Source organism: Echinops telfairi, unplaced genomic scaffold (assembly GCF_000313985.2).
Source record: "Echinops telfairi isolate 266 unplaced genomic scaffold, ASM31398v2 ScPeMD7_1;HRSCAF=3_0, whole genome shotgun sequence".
Lineage (NCBI taxonomy): Eukaryota > Metazoa > Chordata > Mammalia > Afrosoricida > Tenrecidae > Echinops > Echinops telfairi.
Window position 1 is genome coordinate 33,723,739 of NW_022103896.1, and position 21,357 is coordinate 33,745,095.

Genomic DNA, 21,357 nt, shown 5'->3' on the forward strand with positions numbered 1-21,357 from the left:
TATGGGTAATTTGGGACAGTTAATATATTTCTCTTGTATTTTGTAAATTTTCTCTGGTGTAAGGGAATCTACCAAAACAAAAATAAAAATTAATATTTTGTCTACACAGAAACAGAAACTGCATAAAGCAACCACATTATCTAGGTGTCAAATATACAAGATGAGCTTTAGAATATTGTTGACGTGCTGGAGAAAAACAATCTGTGCAAAGCCATATCCTTGGCTAACACTTAGCTTCTAGCTTATATAAATTGCTTTAATTTATATTAAGGTTTTATTGTTGTTTTAAACTGCTTTGAGAATATGTTAAATGCCCTCATTAGAACACTTGAAACCTGTAATTTATTTATCACCTCCAATAACTTTGAATTTGAAATCATGTTATACAGATGAAGACATATATTGCAGCTAAAAAAATTTGTATTTCTATAAAAATAGATATTGGTTTGGCAAAGGAAATGCTTTCATATTAAAATATTTTTAAGAATTAAAGAAAATGTCATTGAGCCTTTACTTATGAAAAGCTATGAAGTTAAAATCAGTCATCATGCGGACAGATTTTTGTTTTTACTCTTAGTTATTTCCTACAATAGAAAGAGACAAGTAACAGGAAATCGTATTTCTTAAACATCCTTTCATGAATATTCAGATTAAAGAAGCTGAATTAAGAAAAAATGTTCTTAAATTATTCTAATTCAAAACTTCAGATTGTTTGGTCTATCTAAAAATCAATTTCCCTTAAAGTCATTAGCAACCTCGTATGAAATTTGGAAATATGCATATTTTATCAAATATTGGGATCCGCATTTCACCAAATCTATATAAAGGTTTTGCAAGTTTAAAATGAGTTTAGGAACACACATCCGAAACCATAAAACTACCGTTGTGCCCTTGATAAACTCTCATTTTTGATTCTCTGAGTATAACACGAGCCAGGAAATCTAGAGCATGATTTCACACATTTGCCCATAATTGGATTCCAAATTCTGTATTTGATGTATTCAGTTTAATTAGACATGTAAACAATATATTTAAATGGTAAGATTTAGAAATATAATTTTCTTAAGTTCTGATTTTCATATTCACTTTGGATTTTCAGTGACTTTTACAATTATAAGCAGCTTCAATTTTTGAAAATTAAACAAAAGATCCATTTGTGAGTAGTAAAACTATGCTCCCCTCTTTCCTTTATCTTGCGAGATAAAGAAATAGTGACATACAGAGAGGATGGTACGGAGATGGTATAAAGATACAGTTCTAACCAATATTTGTGCAAACACAGTGTGCTTGAGGTTAATTTAATCAGTATCTTCTTTAATGACAAATTTCCATTGTTTTGCTATTCTGCGCATTATAAAGTCTTGGGGGCATGCTAAAATCAGACCAATTCAAATGCATAGATGCATTTTCATTTTTCCATAATAATTCAAAGGTGCTGTTACTCATTCTGTGGACCAAGGACTCTTCCACCAAGATTCTTTCCCCCATTACCATCATCCCTCTGGTGCATATGGTGAAGGCAAAATTTTCCTCAAAGGGGAAAAAAAATAAAATCACGAATCATAACAGACAAATAAATGACAGAATTTTCCATTGGCATCTGGGATACAGCTAAGTAAATATACCTTCCCTTTTCTCCACTCTCAGAAAGAATGTATCAATTGTATACATATTTTGAGCAATTTCCACCAGATTACAAACCACTCCAAAAGCCAGTTTGAATACAGAAAGCCCCTAACAGACTCCCTCCTCCATCTTTCCTCCCCTAACTGGGGCCTCCCGTATGTATACTGCAGCCTCTATAGAGCACAGACATTGTTTGCCCGGCTGACCAGTCTCCAAGGCTGTATTTTTCCCTTCAAGACACTTTGTATTAACAGCTTGAGGGCGTTCAATCAGCACCACTTTGATCTCCACTGGAACTATAATTATTTAACATTGTTACATGGATTTCTATAATCCACCCCACCATTAAATCCCTTTTACACCCTCATCTTCTAAGGCCTAATCTGCATCTGTACACTTAGTTTGTCTTCTCCGCTGGCCTCCTCAGGAGCCTGAATTCTCCAACACTCTGCCTGATGATTCCCAATCTCTCTCTCTCTCCCCCTCCCTCTCTCCCTCTCCCTCTCCCCCCACCTCTCTTCTCTAATGAAACCTTGTCTGTACACAATGAAGACTTCAAAAATGTTTTACAAATTTTCTCTTTTTAAGAATTCTGGGGAACATCAGTAACCACCAATCACTACAAATTAAATTGATGTAGGCCAGGCGTCCTCAAACTACAGCCCACGGGCCACATGCAGCCCACCAAGGACATTTATCCAGCCCACCGGGTGTTTTTTCCCCCGTTTGTCCTTTTACTTCAAAGTAAGATATGTTCAGTGTGCATAGGAATTTGTTCATAGTTTTCTTTTAAATTATAGTCCGGCCCTCCAACTGGTTTGAGGGACAGTGAACTGGCTCCCTGTTAAAAAAAGTTTGAGGACCCCTGATAGTCACTTAGTTACCTACTGTAATTCCATGGCTTTCAATTACTCAGTGAGATTTTATGAGAATAATGAGAGGTATATCTTTGAGTTTTTAAAGGTATTTAAACACAGAAAATGAAATTACCAAACACTGGGTTTTTGCACATATGGAAGGAAAGATGTGGTACCATAGGACATGTACTCATGTTTTCTTCCGAAAGTGAACTGAGCAGTTCGGGATGGACCAGCCAGTTGGTTGATGGGAAATCGATGGAGAGTAGGCATCATGAGAAATGTTGAAGGTAAATTACAAGAAAAACAAAGGACGTAGCTAAAGGAAGGCAATTCTGGAAAGCTGTGAGGCCCTCTGAAAGCCAGAAGAGATACAAAGCAATTACTGAAGCAGTAGCAGGATTAAAGATTGCATGGGGGCAGGGGTGGGGAGAAGAGAGGAAATGGGGAGTCAACATCTAAGGGTACAAGGAGGAAGAAAAGGCTACACAATTGATTGTGTCTGTGATCGTACAACCGTTCTCGATGATTGAACAACTGAATTGTATGATATGTTAATTATAGCTCAATAATTTTTTTTATTGGTAAAATTAAAGAGAAAGCCTTATTTAGGGAAGGGGAAAATGAGGAGCAGATGCCAGGGGCTTAAGTGGAGAGCGAATGTTTTGAGAACGATGAAGACAACGAATGTACAAATGTGCTTTACACAAGTGATGTATGTATGGATTGTGTTAAGAGTTGTATGAGCCCCGAATAAAATGATTTTTTTTAAAAGAGAGAGAGAAGAGAGCCTGGTGAAGAAGTGGCTATTTTGCATTTTGCATTTCTACTTCTGTCAAACTCAGTGCCACTGAGTCTCCTCTGCCTCACAGCCACCCTCCAGGACAGCCTAGGACTGTCCCCTGTGGGTTAGGGAGACATCCCTCTTTCAGGAGACAGAAAGCCTTGTCTTTCCGGAAATTTGGAAAGCTCCCATTGTTCCCTCAGCAAGGGGAGACCTGACACTGGATGGGTGAGCATGAACTTTTCATTCCACTCACAGGAAAACTAAAATGAGATGTTCTGTAGTCAACGATATATTTGTTTAGAAATCATTAGCATTGTGTCCTGAGTTATTTCTCCCATTAAAATGGCAAGTTTTTAGTGTGTCATTATTATAGCAATAACAATAAATGGTAGCAACAAAAGCTAGGTTCTTCTGTTTTTTTATGTTCAATAGGCAGTCCTTGAAAATGATATTTTAATAGTTGCCCATTGAGCCAGTTGTGTTTCAGTGAATTCTGACTCATGTTGATGCCAGGTACGTCAGAGAAGGTGTCCTCTTGACTTTTCAACAGGAGACCAGTGGGCCTTCTTTCAATGGACTTCTCTGCATGGACTCAGAAGTTTAACCTTCAGCAGCCGAGGGTGTTCACTCGACACTCCCAGGCAGTTAACAGTTGACACTCACAGGGACACCCATAGTTGTCAATCAAAAGCTAACTCATTAGTGGATTCCAGCTCATGGCAACACTAGGGAGTGCTGATTAATTTGAAAAAATAAAACACATTTTGCAAAAATTATCTGCAAGGATATTCAGAACTATATTTTCTGGTCCTTTTGAGCAACTATTCTGAACCAAAATAGCGTGGCAGCAAAAAATAAGAAGGCATGCAACCAGATGGATTGGCACAGTGGTGGCATCAATGGGCCCAAGCATAAGACAACTGCACAAAGCTGGGCAGAGTTTCACACTATTGTACACAAGGTCACTAGGCATCAAAACTAACTTGATGGCATTTAACAACAATAACAATATCATTCTGGACCATGAAGGTAAGTAAAAAGTTAATGCTTGAAAATTATAGACACATTACACAAAAACTTCAAAATGTGGTTATTGTTCTCAAAACATCCTACTTCTAATTCCATTATCTTCTGAAAGATCCCTTGGTACATCCAAGACGAGGACTAAGTAGTGACTTATTCCATAAAATCATCTTCATTAGTTTGAGTTTACTTAAACAACTGATAGTAGGATTAGCTCTTGGAGCTAGTTGACCTGTAGCCAATCCTTAGGCATCTATTGAGCAGAGAGCTTGCTGAGACAGATAATCACTTAACGTTGAAGATGCTAAACCCGGTGAGATCACAGCATCAGTAGTTATCCATGTAGGGATCCATGGTAATCCTTCGTCCATCTCTTTCTAGACTTCAGACACACTTTCATCATTCATTGAGGATGACAGCCTTCCTTCTTTTGTCTCATTATTGAAGGCTTCTAGACCTTCCTTTAAACACTTGATCCACTTAAACCTTTTAACATGCTGCCAAGCCTCAATGACTGGGGAGGAGGTCCACTTGAGTTTTCTTAAACATTTTTTATTAGCTCTGGCCTCAAAACCTTATTTTTTTCCAATGCAAACTTAACAGCATTTCACTTTGTGATTTTATGTCTTATTTTTCTTTGTTCTTTTAAAATTAAAGAATGAGTAAAATTCAGAAACCTGAATTAACAAACTACATTTTCTTTAATTTTAAAATGTGCTAAAATATCTCATTAGGTGTTAATCATCAATTACTTTTTTAAAAAGTTAGCCTTCAGTTCCTAAATAATGAGTTCTTAAAATAATTTAGTACCATTTTCTAAACAGAAAGCAAGCAAACAAACACACAACTTTATAGGAATTTTATTTTCCCACATAGGACTGATTTTTAAGTGGATCACCAGGGATTCTCTGGGGCATGGGGAGGGGGGGAAGGAGATGCTCTAACCACTCACCTTTTGACAAGAAGCCAAGCAAATTAACCATTTGCATTGTCCAAAGATTCCAAAAATATATATTCATGGTTATTAACTTAGATATAGGAATCAAAGGAAAAGCATCTTCTTAACCCATTTAAACTGTATAGTGCATTATCAACTAGATTAAGAGCCCTGGTGGTGTAGTGGTTACACATTGGGCTGTGATCCTCATGGTTGGTAGTTCAAAATCACTGGCAGCAGCTCCTTGGGAGACTCAGCTTTCTACTCCCATAAGCAGTTACATTCTCAGAAATCCACAGGGGATCCTGAGTCAGCATGGCCTCGATGGCAATGAGTCTGGTTTTTTGGTTTGGGGATCTAATAGATTAACAAAACAAACAGTGCCCCAGAGTAGATTCTGAATCATAACTGCCCTTCAGGTGGGTTTCTGTGGCTACAAATATTTACTGGAGTAGAAAGCCCTGTGTTTCTTCTGCTCAGCACTTGATGGTTTCAAACTGCTGACCTAGCAGCAAGAAGTCCATGGTTAACCCTGATCGTCCCATGGCTATTCTCTGCAAGGACAGCAGTTCAAAACCACCAAGCCCTCAGTAGGAGAAAGTCGGGACTTTCTACTCCAGTAGAGTTAGGGTGCCTTGAAAAGAAGAGTCAGTCTCAGAAACCCACAGGGCCAGTTCTACTCCATCCTTCAGGGTTGCTATGGGGCAAAATGGACTCAAGAGTGGTGAGTTGGGTTTTTCTATCTATTAGCTAATGCACTATATATCTGACATAGGTTTTTCTCTAACAGATTATTATCCATATTAATCTATCCACTGTAGATACGCAGCATGTGCTGCCTACACTATAATCTCTGAATGAGGATACTATATGGCTTGAATATTGTGCAAGAATACCTAAATAACACCAATTTTTTGTTTAATAATTACTCATTTTCCTTCCAAATCAATACCTCTTAGCCTCTTACTGCTACTCCCATGAACACTGATTTGACTGTGTTTGGGTTCATTTCACAGCAATATTTTTTAGAGAAAAGGTAAACAGACAGAGCATATTACAATAGTGTACAAGGCACGTGGCACATGAGATTGGATGAGGTGCTTACATGTTGACGTGTCCCCACACACATGGTAAATTTTCTCTTTATATGCAGGAAAAGTCCCTATTAAGATCAGGATAGGACATAGAGTACAAAAACATAGAAAGGTCAGCAACTTAGGTATGTATTATGACAATCTAGGTATGTGTAGTACAGGTTACATGTGTTATGCACCATGATACACCTGACAGTGTAATCACTTTGTGCACAAGACACATGGGACACAGGTGTTGCATGTGGGATGATGTTCCAATAGTGATTCATGAACTCTTATTACAATCTGATGGGGCCATAGATCTACATGTGATCAGACACTGCCTAAAAAAGATGCCATTCAGTGCGTAACTGTGTAAGAAAAGCAATAAACCTCCAGAAGGAATAAACCACATGACAAGTCAAAGTCACAGGAAGATCAATTGTGACATAAGGGAATGCAAAACAAATGACAGAAATGCACTTGAAAACACAAAGATATCGTATAAGCAGAAAACAACTAATAACTGAAATAAATTTAGAAAAATTAACGGAGAGTGGATTAAGAGAAATTTAGCAAGGGGTCAAAATCTCTCTGGAGGCTTATTCCTAAATTCTTCAGTTTGGCGAATCTTAATCAGAATCAAATCTACAACAATGGGTTAGGTTTTTTAATGTAAATAACTGTATACAGTTTCAGTTTTATGTCTCGTTCTTTGTACTTAAAATTATGTCCTATTTTGTGTTTTAGTTCCTTTTGTATGTTTTTCTGTATAGGAAATCCAGGACAGGAAAATCTATAGAGATAGCAATGGATTGATGATTCCTTAGGGGCAGGGTAAGTTGGGGTGAAATGGGGAGCTAATAACAATGTCTACAAGAAAGAAGAAAATGTCCTAAAATTAATTGTGGTGATGATTGCACAACTCTTTTTCATATGATTGAACTATTGACTTGAAATGTTATCTGAATTATATGTCAATAAAACTGTTTAAAATATAAATGAGGTCAAAGATAGCAAATAGTTTTAAGTATGAAAAGATCGTTTCAGGGAAACCCAGACAGTGATATGTTTATTTACAAGAGCTGTGACTGAGTCTAGCACACTCCATTTGCTCCCTCACCTGTCCCTCTAAGTTCAACCAACCACAGCCTAATTTCAGCCATCATAGTTCAATGAAATCGTTCTAGTTCAAATCACTAATGAAAAGGACACAGATAAATCCAGAGGAAGATTTATAAGCTCAATTTCAACCTCTGAGCAGCATTTACTGTGGGCCTCACCCCACGCCTTCTTGAAATAATGTGACCTCTCTCTGCCCCACCCCAATTTCTCTGGTCACTCATTAGTCTCCATTGAAGGTACTTTTCCCTCTATTGTTCTCCTCTATACTAGTGCCCTTCCAGAGTAATTCCTGAAACCTCCTATTTACATTCCTACGCGGGTTTTCTAGTAGCCTATATTCTTCCCCTGTTCGTCTAGTAATCTAGTTCCAAAGTTGAAGACCATTCGGGAATGCATGCATTTGTATCCACCTGTTTTTCTTTTCCTCAAGAAAACTGCCTCTAAGGCGGTCTGCTCCTACAAAGACGTAGGCCTTAGCCCCCCTACCGGGCAGCTCTGCTCTGTCCCACAGGATCGCGGCGTGAACACCGATTTTCTGGCAACAGGTTTGGTTTGGGTTTTGAGTGGAAACAAATTTCAAGTTGGAATGTTCCATTCTTTTAGCTTTCCAGATAGAGGATCAATCATATTCTATGGGGCATTTTCTGGATGTTATGCTAAGCTAGAGAAAATAACCCACAACAGCAATCCTTGGGGGAAATAAACATCCAATGTGTAAATTTTCATGAAAGAAGTTATAAACAAGATGGCAAAACTGTTTCCTCTATGCCAATGATTATAACTGGTAGCAGCTGTCTGGCATCCCCCATTGGGAAGATGGGTCAGCTGCCACATGGGCTCAAGTCTAATAACCACTGTGAGGGTGGCACGGGACAAGGCAGGGTTTCGCCTGTTACACATGGGGCCGCTGGGAGTCAGGCACCCCCCAAAACAACAATGGCTCCTGCGACAGAGCACCATGAAAGTCCTGTCATTGGATAGAACCAGGCAGGTGGACAGTCATTTTACCCGAACAGCCAAAGCATGGAGTTATTTTTAAACTCACGTTCTCCACATTAAATGTTCATCACACAGAACACACACTCGATTACAAACTCCGGGTTGACTAATGTGGGGCCAGGGCTTTCCCTTGTGTTGAGCCCTGATGGCATCCGGGTTGCACGACCCTGCCTACACCACAGATCCTGCATGGACCACATATGCCTTTGGAACGGAGCAAGTTTCAAAGTATTTGCATAGCCATTTAAGTAGAGTTTCTGCCTACAGTTTTACTATATCTTCCCCCAATTTTTTAATATTGTTTTACCGGCACCCAATTTCCTTTTAGGACAAGGAGCTCTTTAGCCAATCTTTCCAAAGCATTCCACATGGTTTCCATAGAAACATGATCTCTTTTGGCAAACACATTCCACTGGTTTGGATAATATTTGAAATTAATTAAACATTACCACAAGACAACAAGAAGTGACGGCTCACGTGACTTTCTAACTTTGGGTGTAAGTTGAAGAGAAGGGACAGTTGCGGTTTAGTTATGGGTGCATCAGTCATCAATGGTTATCAATGATTGAATTTTGCTCTCAAGGTAAGGAGGAGGGCTAGAAGACTACGCTGCATGTGTTTTCCGGGTTTTTTGGGGTGGAGAGGGGCCTATGATCGACTTAATCAAAGTTTATATAGTATTTATTTTCCAAAAGTGCATCTAACGAAAATGGCACTGAAAGGAAAGGTCTAAAAAATGAAGCTTAATTTCCCTTGGACTTGATTTTCTCAATTAAATGTGTCCAAACGAAGTAAGTGTCCGCCAATTCTAAAACAAGCTGTTATCTGAATATCCTTAATTACTGTTCTGGCATAGCTGAAGATGTGTAAATAATAGTAACAATCATTTTAAAAGAAATTTGCACTTCTTTACGGCTCAAAGAAGGGAAGGGTCTTACTACACAGCGGCCGCAGTCAGATGACTTCAGCCTACATGTGTGTGGGGGGGGGTAAGTAGTGTTGCATGTAGACATGCCCTAATTCTGCGCAGAGTGCGAAGGAGAACAAGAGACTGAGATGAGGAGAAGGTTCGCCTGTGCTAACGTGGCATTCTACTCCATGAAGTGTCAGCCTTTCATCTTTTAATCCCATAGCCACTTCACCACCCTACGGAAGATTTATTCTGAACCCCCCTCCCTTGTTGCATAAAGGGCACAAAAGTCTGCAGAAACTTTTGACACTTTGCTAGAATGTTTTTCTGACCCCTACACACACACACTCACACACACACACATAGGCAAGAGCACACACACTCCTCTCTGCCTCATTTTCCTATGGACACAAAGCACTGGGATAAAATGATGGTTCATTATAGTGGAACAGAGCTCTTATCTTTATCCGGCAAGAGTCATTTCCTTCCAAAGATTGAAATGCAAATGTGAAAATTAATGATAACTGCATTATCTGATAGCAGAGATAATACCAATTCACTGTCAGAGTAATACACAGTCATTCTACGATTTCCTCTGCTTCTCACAATATTCTTCTTACTGTCAGACTGTATCTATGGTTAACTATGTTTCATAGGTTTCTGTTAATTTACTTCAAATGGCATTTCCCAGATCTTATATCTACCACATTTTCCCAATCAAAAAGAAAACGAAATCAGAACTGTAATCTCCAAGTCCTTCTTTGGACTAGGAAAGAGTGGAGAGAGAAAAAAAGAAAAGAAGAAAGAAAAAAAGAAACCCCTGTTTCATTAGCGTGTGCACTATCTCACAGTGGTCTTCTGGCTACCGTTCCATGTGATGCAAAACTCTTCCCAATTCAATGTAAGGCACAAAGCAGAATGCCCCCCCTCCTAAGACAGAGGCATGCATTCATAACATTGAATAGATATGAGTCAACTTAGTTATTGATTTAATAATCGCTATTTAGGCCAGAAGCAATAAGTACACACATCTCATTTTATGCCAAATGAGCTTCCTTTATATTAAGATTTCTTTAAACTAAATAGATTTGAATGTAGGTTGTGTAGAACATAGTTAACACTCCCATAAAGAGTTATAGGCTACAAACCCACAGGCTCAGTCCTACCCTGTCCTATGGGGTCACCGTGGGTCAGCATGGATTCCACAGGCAAAATGAATCCACCACATAAAGGCGAAGGGCAGCTTACTCTGTGTGAAGAAAGCCTGGCAGCACAGTGGTGAGAAGCTCGGTTACTAAACAGAAGATCGAGGATTTGAACCTACAAACCATTCCACAGGAGAAATGTAAGACAGCCTGCTTCCATATAGATCACAGCCTTGGAAACTCTGAGGGAATTTGATTCTATCTTATAGAGTCTTTTTAAGTCAGAATCAACCCAATGGCAACAGGTTTAACCGGTGTAGAGCTCTAATTTGGCTAACACCCCTAAACCCACTGACATCTAGTAGATTCCAACTCACAGCACCCCTACAGCGCAGAGGACAACTGCTACACACGCGGCTTCCAGGACAGCCATTCCTATGAAAGCACCCTGCGACAGACATCTTCCTCCCGCAGGGTGGCTGGTGGCTTCCACCGCAGCCAAGCACCCCCCACCGCCACCCCAGGGTTCCATGATGGTGACTGACAGGAGCTCTCTATTGGGCATTTGTGATGCTCTCTGGCCCAGGCTTTCCATGGGCAGTCTTGAGCATGAAGGAGTTCCTATCATTAGCTCCATGTTATAAAAAAGGACAGCTGGGTCTGGGAGTTCAACCATTCGTTCAGGTCCACACAGTTAGTAGGTGGCAGGGCAAGAGTCACACACAGGGAAGTGCTGTGCTCCACTGATTACACTGCTCTCCGCAGTTTACCTCTGATGAAAGCTCAGATTTCCAATCGCGCAGCGAATGATGCTCTTCAATAATACTAAATTCAGAAAGCATTCCCAGTGTCTGCTCTGAAATCTCCAAATCGCCATCGCAGTGTGTGATGTGCTACTTATTTTAAAGGAGGTGCTTAAAATATTAATATCAAAATCTATTTAAATAAAAAACTCACTGCCATCGAGTCGATGCCAACTCACACTGACCCTGTCAGACAGGGCAGACTTGTTCTGTGTCTGAGGCTGTTAGCTCATCAGAGTCCAAAGGCTCACTGTTCTCCCGGGGAGTGATGGGCGGCTTCACACTGCGGCACTGGTGCTTACCAGCCGCACGTGTAACCACTGCACCATCAGGGCACCTTGTTTAAACAAAGACACATGCTGATCTTGAACTTCATATGCCAGAGAATATAAACAACTACATGTCCCACGTTTCATATGTGTAAAAAATTTGTAGAGTACTTATGTATATTATATTACATATATTATTGAATAGAATTTATATATGTGTACACACACACACACACACACACACACACACACACACGCATGTGCGAGAGAGAGCAGACCGGAGAAACAAGACAAGCATGGCTGACCTCAATGTCAGGGGTTCAAAGAAACTAGAACCAGGAGGCTATCTCCTCCCATAACAATGGACAGTCTCGCCAATCGATACAGTGTTGCTGTGGTCCGTGGCAGTGAGTGTGTGTCTGCCTTCATACACCTGATTTGAGGGTCCATGTACACCTAACTCCTCACTTATGCAGTACCTTGTTATCTGACATTTCATACTTACAACTTTAAAAATATTCTCAAGTGATATAGCCAATGATGTGGGGCCCCACATGGGGTCACAGCAGGGCAGCGACCCCCTCCAGAGGCTACTTCCAATGACATAAAGGAGGCCCTGGAAATGAGCAGGCAGGGGAGAAACGGCAGCCAAGCAGCCACGGCACACGGTCGCTGTCTGTCCGGTCGTGGAAGATGAGGGCCGACAGCAGGAAGAGGAGAGGGGGTGGGTGAGCAGAAGTAGGCCTGCCAAGGACCCAACTGTGGAAGGGAGGTGGGTGGAGGGAGCGAGGAAATGTAGGGGAAGGAAAGGCATTCCCATGGAGTTGCAGAGCCTGGGTAGAGAGAGGACAAGTAGGATGCTCACCTTGGTGGGCAACCGGAGGCAGCAGGCAGAGGGCAAGTGGAATGCCTGCCCAGGTGGGAAGCAGGAGGCACAGGGCACTAGCCGTTCACCACTATCACCACCACCCCAACCCTATGGGCTCTACAGTTGGGGAGAAGGCACGGTCGGGGTTCACCACGTCACATGCATCTTGAGCCCTGCCAGGAGCACCCAGCCGGTCACGCGGGAGGGGAGAAGGGGCACCAAGGAAGAAGATGGGCACATACGCCCAAACCCCCACTCTAGCATAGTACCAAGTATGCTGAATGCCCTGGTCTTTGGAACCTAACCAGGTTGGTTCATCAGGAGTGGGTGTGCTTGTTTGAGTGGCACGAGAGAGTTTCTTTATTAGGGCTCATGGAAAGTTGAAATCTAGCAAGGGTAAAAATGATGGTAAGGCCTAGATCTATTCCAAGTTAAACCGAGTACATGATTATAAACAGGTGAGTCAGAGAGTTGGCATACTTAAAATTGATGCAAGTGAGGTACGATTTTCCTCTACTTATTTATTAGAAACAGGTGACAGCTTGACAGTGACTTGCCTATTTGTGTCTCTCCCCACAATTCTCCTCCCAAGTCAAAACTACAAACCTTTACCATGAGCAGTGATCTAAAGATTTTCTTAAATGGGAAAGAAAACAAACGAGGTAGACCCCATTTTCAAAATCAAGTCTAGAGTCCAACTCTTAGTCATTCCGAGAGAATAGGACAAAAATATATGTTTAACAAAGTTCTGTGCTGGTTAACTTTATAAATATCATCTCGTTCAAATTCCATACTCAGGAAAAAAGCATGTTTCAAGGTACTCATCACATTATTCTCATTTTGAAAATAAGGAAACTGAAGCATTCTCCAATATTTTACACAGATGCTTAAGAGGTGTGTGGGCACAAACACAGATCTGGTTCTACAATGGGTACATCCTCTTGTAATTGAGACCACACTCGGCTTCCCAGGGTAAGGGGCACTTCCTTCTTCCACTGGGGCCTGGAGGATGGGCTACGCAATGTAAGTGTACTTGAAGAGAATTAAAGAAGAGAAATGACATCAAAGGGGAGACGTGGCACTCTCCATATGACACTGTGGACATCCAACAATTTCCCCGAGTATTACTGAGCTGCAGCTACAAAACAAGTATTTCTTGAATAATTAAATGCAGAAGAATATGAATACACCGGAGAAGTCATCGAGACTTGTGAGACTGACCACAAAAAGTAAGAGTATTTACTTTAAGATAAGGCAAAACTGACATCAATGAAATATAGGCTAGTTCCTGGTCCATCTGAAATGGCAGGTCTATGACATCAATAAAATATAGGTGAGAAGAAAAATAATAGCACTAGATGGCAAATTCTATATGAATTCTATCCCAAGGAACAAAGCAACTGGGTAATGTTTGTTTAATTTAAAACTAGATATAAGAGCTCTTGAAGTAATGAGGAAATCACCCCCATTTTCCTTTGGACTAAACCTTACAAGCTCAGTGTTTGTTTCCCTTTCCGACACAATCATGAATCAGAAAACCTTGAAGAATATTTAAATGAGAGTCATGAGCATGTTTAAACATTAAACCACAGAAGTGTTTACAAATGGCAAGCTCATTTTCCTACAGATTGTTTAGGTTCCACCTAATCGTGAGAGTTAACAAAGCCATGAACAATTGGGATTAGTAAGTGTATCTTTTAGAGGAATAACAAATAAGGGGAAACGTTTCAACTTGGAGTTTGCACCGGATAAAAATAGAACACTCAAAGACAGGAATTGATGCTCGACTGAATTGAGCCATCGAGAAAGGTTGTGCAGCCGTCTTCAATCAAAATCCTTAAAAATAAGATAGTTCCTGGTCCATCAGAAATGATGTCAGGTCTATGCCTCAAATTCTTTAGATAATTTCCTCATCCTTTGATTCTGTTCTATTTTTAAAGAAAATTATCGGTAGCTGTCAAGACTGGGTGGGCTGACCTTAATATTAATAAATCCTGAAATTACACCTGGCTCATGACATCATGTCTTAAACAATAATTGGTGGTTAGTGTGCTTGCAATTTCTAAAGTTTAGCCATTCTTGCTATCAGATATACGATGAGGCCATTCAAAATCTGAAGAACAAACCCCAAAGTACTGCTTCAGCATGAACAATTTATGTGCATGACCTTCTTTGATTCTCTAAAATAAACTGAGGAGGCATTGATGTGATTGTCTATATTGGACAAATGACGAAACAGGCAGGAAGGTATGGAGTGATCTGTCCAAACTCACCCGGTCGGTGGGTGGCAAACCAGACTCAAACCCCCACCCCCTGGAAGGAGGGTCCACTTATTACCATGGCCATAAACTGTCACTAACGTTTGAATTATTTTCTCTCCATCACAAAGACCAGACACTGTCGCGCCTACCCAAAATCTGGGCGAAAATACTGAGGCAACTGCTCTTAGCATGCAATTGCTGAAGTGCAAAAATGTATTTTCCTACTCTACTCTCACTGAAGAAAAATCAGTCAATAACCTACTTTAAAACATTTTTAAGGCATATAAAATGTATTCCCTTGTTATGAATCAGTCTTATTAAGTTAAGGGAAATCCAAAATATTAAAAGCTGAATTTTTGGCTAAATGTTTCCGGAGAAAAACGTGTGGTTTACTTTATTAGAATCAAGGAAGACTTTTCTTGTCAGCATACCTACTGAGAGTCAAGTATTTTTACTTCAAGGTTTTTTACTATACTCAAGTATGCCACAGAAAAGTGTATACACATTGTTACCATATCAATGGAAAAATATTTAAATTAGATAACTAAAAAATTTAATTCAAAATGGAGAAAAAAATCCTCTGGAAGCATCATTCTTGCACCCAGCCCCTTCCATATTTTAAAATAATAAGTCCACTTTATTTCTGCAAATGTTTCCTGAAGAAGTGCCATTACATGTGCAACCATTTGTTAGTCTTTCGGGAACCCTGGGCTGACTTATTGGCTTCCACGTCACTGACAAAGCTGTCCATCCCAGACTTGAACCAAAGGAAAAACCTGCCCCATCGCATTTGCCAAATGCTGACATGAAACCCAATGCACCCTCTTTGAAAGCTAGCATATCTGAAGTTCATATAATGTCATTTTAAATCTTCTTAAATAGTGTATATATATATAGTATATGCCTACACACATAAACATACATGCATACATATGCAGAGCACTAAATCTATGAATAAAGAAACAAGAAACAAAGTTTACTCACCCTTTTAAAACTTAAATGTAACCCTGAGGACAACACTAATATTTTCCAACCTTTTCCCTCCTTCTAATCAAAAAAATGGTTTTGCACACCGAGGAGACAGGAGCATTAGCAGTAGAGTGAAAATTCCCAAAGTCTGTATGGTTCCCCACACTCTTGTAAAGTTGTGTCTCAGTACTTTAGATATAGTTTGATCCCAAGGCATGTGCAACACTGTGCTGCAGGACACAGAACAGAAACATCTGTGCACATCACGGATAACAGTAGAAAGGACATCATCACAGTCAGGTAGACCGCGTCTTCATTTGTGTTTGCATAGTATTTCCCAGCCACCGGCTTCAGAAAATGACCACTGGAGTCCGTCTCGTTTTCACGCACAGCAGAGAGCAATTTGCAAAGTCATGCAAGGGTGAACACGTGATGGAAATATAGGGATCATTCTTAATGAAAAAATGTTACTGCGTTGGAAATTATGGCTAGAACTATTTCAAAAATTGCTTATATCCCTAAGTCCTATGACACAATGGCCCCCATTTATAAATGTATCATCAACTGTAAATGACTTGGCACCAAATATAAAGGCTTTTCCCACAGAATCTTTATAATATTTACATCAGATTGTATTGGTGTTTTAGAATACTTTGATAACCTTTGGCCTTTCTTGAAAGGATAAAAAGTTAGGATCTTTGAAATTCAACTTTCAGTTTTGTTCATAAAAAAAGGTTTCAAAATGTTGCCAAACTCTTTAATCAAAAGAGAGTATGGTTTGATATATTCTAAACATCTAAATGCATATTGAAATTCAATCCAATAACTTAAGCCTAAACTGAAAATAACATTTATGTGAAATATTACTGGTTTCCTATTTGTTTTTAAAACCTTGACATTGTGCTCAATTTGAACTTGGATATTGTTCTAAGATCTCAGCCCAAAGAAATAGTTACCATATGTACTCGAGTATAAGCCGACCCAAATATCAGCTGAGGCACTTAATTTTACCACAAAGACTGCATTAAAAATGTGCTGAAAAACTCTGCTTATACACGAGTATATATGGTAGTAGAATTGACTCATTCTTAGTCTTCTGCAGGCATGAAAGAAAAATAAGGATGGAGACCACAGACAAAGGTAATATTTGGGCTTTTATATGCTAGCCAAAAGATACAAGGCTTTGCATCATGTTATTTAAAATCCCATGTGTACACACACACACATACATCTTAAATGAGAGTGAAAAGACTGTCCACTTCATAACCTAACTAAATTGGAGGGAAAAATATGTGAATCCCTGACGGCAGTTACAGACGATTGCATCTTACGTGTTCTCTGTCCTACCTGGTCCATCCCAGTCATCTGTTTCCACTCCAGGCTGACCTGGTTTCTCTGACTGTGCATCCCCATCTGATTCGGCCATCTCCTGGATTCCCTCGTCATCACCTGGAAAAAATACCAACACAGAAAAAGACATGATAAAAGCTCTCTAACATTCAAATTCTTAGAGAAGGATGTCCTTATGGTAGACCAAACTATGTGCTTGTTACCTATAGTATCACTGTACTGATACAACTAAGGCCTTAAACATTTTCATATTTTTGTGGCTTCATAATGATGAAAATTGGCATTCTCACTCTCACTGCCTGCAAATCCATTTGGACTCTTGGTGCCCCTGTCAGGAGCCCGGTGGTGCCCAGGTTCATCTCTGGGCAGCAAACTGTAAGGCTAACAGTTCAAACCCACCCGCCGTTCCCTGGGAGACAGATGAGACTGCCTGCTTCCTTGAAGATTTGTATTCTGGGAAGCCCCATGGACAGTTCTCTCTGGCATAGACAGGGTGACTATGAGCTGAAGGAGTATTAGCTCATAATAAATACGTGAAGTTAAGTATTATCAACAAAAAATATTTCCATGTAAGTTTTTTGGGGGGAGATACCCAATTGCACATCAACGTACAAGAAGAAAGTAGGACTGGGTACCTTTCTGGTTACTTGTTTTTTTAGAGAATAGGACTGGTACTTTAAATATGGAACAAGTTTTGTACAGACAAGAAATAGCAAACATAAACAGGTGTTTAAGAGAATAGATACTAAGATTTTGGTTGAAACTAGATAAAAGATTTTTCTTTTTTCCCCAGCTTTCAAAGCTTGCTAAAACTTCGAAGAACTTCCTTTAAAAGGAGGCTATGAAAAGACCATAATTAAATTTGTATCATAGGAGAGGATGCGGTGACATTCTTGTTCACAACGCAAGAAGCTACAGGTTTATGCCTTCATTTTTTCATAAAATAACTGAAGGTAATAAGTGTGGGGCAAAAATATACAGTTCCAGCAAACAATGAGAAACATCAACAATGAAATCAAATGTGAAAAGGAAGATCTAACTAAAGCGTACCTTCATTTCAGGTGAGAATGTCTCAAACTAGTGCAAAAGGATCAACTTCCTCCCTCATTCCAGGCACATGAAAATATTAAATACACTACTATGAATGGGAATAGCATAATATGATTGAATAACAAAAAATGTGAGGATAGAAATACAGGAGAAAATACTAAAGACACGGAAAGTGCACTCAAATATAATTACACTGAAATCTTTTTTAAAAAGTGAAATTGCTGTGCGTCTGGTGTTTCTCTGAAGTTTTCAACAGCTCCACATTGCACCCGCCCCGATCCTGCCCACCATTCTCAAATATCAAACAGCAATTACATTTTTACATGATTATACCAAAAAGAAAATAGAACACTGTACAGTTAAAGTCTCTCAAAATAATCTAGAAAATAGAATGTTCTCAGAAGACCACTATTAGCTACAAATGACATTAACATGCTAATAATTTGAGTTTTGAACTTTAAACTCAAAGAAATTACTTTAAAAATTTGAATACAGATAAGGAGAAAGAATATTGAAAACTAGAGACCACTCTATTGAACTTAATTCCCTTAACATGTTCTAGTGAGTGACAGAGAATAAAGCACGCACACCCATCAAGTATGTCTGTGCCCTGTACGCCTACGTCCAAAGTGGACAACTCTTTCAACGTCTACATGTCTCTTTAGAATGATCAGCATGAATAGCCTTGAAAACCTCCCCAGAAAGATTGATGGAGCGGCTACAATGTTTCAGGCACAATAGTACCTGTAGTGTTATACATACAGAAAACTACAATTCCTTTCCAGAAGTAGTAGAACTTCTCTCCTAATGAGAACGGCTCACAAATACCAGGAGTGTGCAGACACGTCGGCTCAGTGGTCCGAGGAGAGATTTCATCCTCCATGTTCCTTTTTTCAGATCACATAGAAGACCGTGGACACATCGACCCACTATATCTTGTGAAAACAGGAGGAAAATTTGTGCGCTCAATTCTTAGTCTCGAGCAGGGCTAACTCTCAACCTCCATATTCCACCATCCAATGAATTGCTACTTGTAGAGACTGTAGCACAAAGGAGCATTGACTCACAGGGCTTCCATGGTTGTAAATGTGACAAAAGGATCCCAGGTTGTGTCGTGGGTTGCTAACCTCAAAGTCAGTAGTCAATAGTCAGGAACCACCAGCTACTCCAATCTCTACTCCCATAAAGATTTCGTCTCAGAGATCAACAGTGGCACCAGTTCTGCCTGTCTGATAGGGTCAGTTTCCATCTGAATTGACTCAATGACGCGGCCCAAGTCTTTCATGTCATTGTCATTAATTTGGGCACCACTTGTACAATAATTTACTTAATTTTTAAAAATAGGCCCGTTTTCAACTTACGTACGGACATTTCAAAACTTTATCACCACAGCTATAAATAGGAAAACAGTATCACATGCCAAAAATAGAAGGTATCCATGGAAGCAAATACAATAAGTGCAATATCATTCATGTCTACTTTCTGTGGTCTATTTAGTTCCTAAGCTCTGGCCTCATTTCTTGGTATGAGATAGGAAGAGCATCAAGTATGACGGAAATCATATTAAACATAAAGCTGACTCATTTCCATAATACAAAGCACATTAGAAGCTTGAACACTTTCTAACCAGTCGAATCACTTTTAACTAATGCAGTATCAGTGAACTGCTCTTAATAATCCTGGTACCAAATTTTGGGAAGGACTGAGCTTTCCACCCCTTTATCTTTTCATTTGGGACGAGAATTCACAATAGAATGGGCAGTTTAGTTGAATGACCTTTTGACTCTACTGTCATGGAGTAGATGAAACTAATTCCGGACAATATACAAAAGGAATGGAACGCAGCACATAATTTGATAACAGCATCTGCTTTTTACCAGCGCTTTTCCCCACACAGTATGAATCGGAAGTATCTTGGTGACCGTGAAGTATCTTGCGTGTGTTGTTTGTTTTCAATGAACCTGGAAACAGAGATTTGTGTACTGAGATAGTCTAACTCCAATGTCTCATTTTACGGAAAAGGACACTGATGCAGTCTTAGTTTCCATGGCCTAAAACACAAATATTTGGCACTGCATAAGCACCTCTTCATCCCTTCCTTCAAACCTGCTCGTGCTCCTGTTTCCAGCAATAAGTGCCTCCCTCCGGGTCATCCCAGGGATGACAGATTGAAGCAGCTTCAGGTACATCTCCTTTTCCCAGCAGACCCCAGTACGTACTGAGTTTGCAGGAAGTGGGGAAAGCTACGAGAGAGGCCACAGAAAACAGCACTCTGGAAAGAAGTTGGGGATATGGCTTGAGTCTCTCAACTGCTGATTTAGAATTCTTTGCAAAAGATCTCTTTTCTGTTGAAAGAACCATGCATACCTGAAATGAAGGAAACTTCCCAAGCAATCCACATAACAAGCAAGCTGGAGCTCATGCTATTACAAGTAACAGCTGTAACAGCACAGAAAAGTGAGATTCCGTGCTGCATCACTTTGCGAAGTTATAGATTCAGAGTCTAACTGTACCATCCTTCACACTAAATAGTAAATCTCCCGGAGTTTTACTATTACACATTCATCACTGGAGTGTTGTGGTGCCATACAAATTTCAATCTCAACATTTAAAATGCTTCATTTTGAAGGTATGGCGGGATATGTGAAAAAAGAGAAGGCGGAATGTCTTTCTCCTAATGAGTATATTATCTAATTAAGGCAATTGGAAATATGCATGAGAAGAGTAGCCCCTGATAAAAACTTACAATTAAGGCAATTCATTAATGAATCCAAAAGAGAACTCAGAAGCTGATAGAAAGTCAGACACGAGAGGCAAAAAATAAGGTTAACCAAAGAGAACCTACATAGTATTTTGAGGGTTTTACCTTCATCTTGAAGTCAGTGGGAAATTGGTGAAGGAATTTCACCAGGGAGAGAAGTAATACGATCATTTCATACTTTATATTTATCAACAAGCGTTTGTTGAGTTCTATGAATACACCTTTAAAGACCTCTGGCCTTTGAGTTATCTCCTACTCACTCCATAACAATACTCTGATCCTTAACTCAGATGTTCTTGACACTCTCCTTAAGAATACTCCAAAATAACATTTTGTTAAGTCAATTATTTCCCATAAGGGGTGAAATGGAATCAACTGAATGGATAAATGGAGAGTTCTTGAGTACGCTGTTAGGGGATACAAGCCGTTGCTTATTAATTCATTTGGTGAATCTTGGACACTGACCACACAAAATCCTTTTCTCTGGAGATTTACGGATTAGTGTAGAACTGCGACAAATCAATAGGTAATTGTAACTTGAGGT

At 39.7% G+C, this 21,357-nt stretch overlaps 1 protein-coding gene across 1 annotated transcript in view; it reads right to left on the reverse strand.

Annotated features, from left to right (window-relative positions):
* Positions 1-21,357, reverse strand: part of ZFPM2 (zinc finger protein, FOG family member 2) — a 411,811-nt gene that overhangs the window by 367,649 nt on the left and 22,805 nt on the right. Inside the window, exon 2 of the mRNA XM_045283838.1 lies at positions 17,000-17,101. Within this exon, the coding sequence (XP_045139773.1) occupies positions 17,000-17,101 (102 nt within the window). The remainder of the gene's footprint in view (positions 1-16,999; positions 17,102-21,357) is intronic.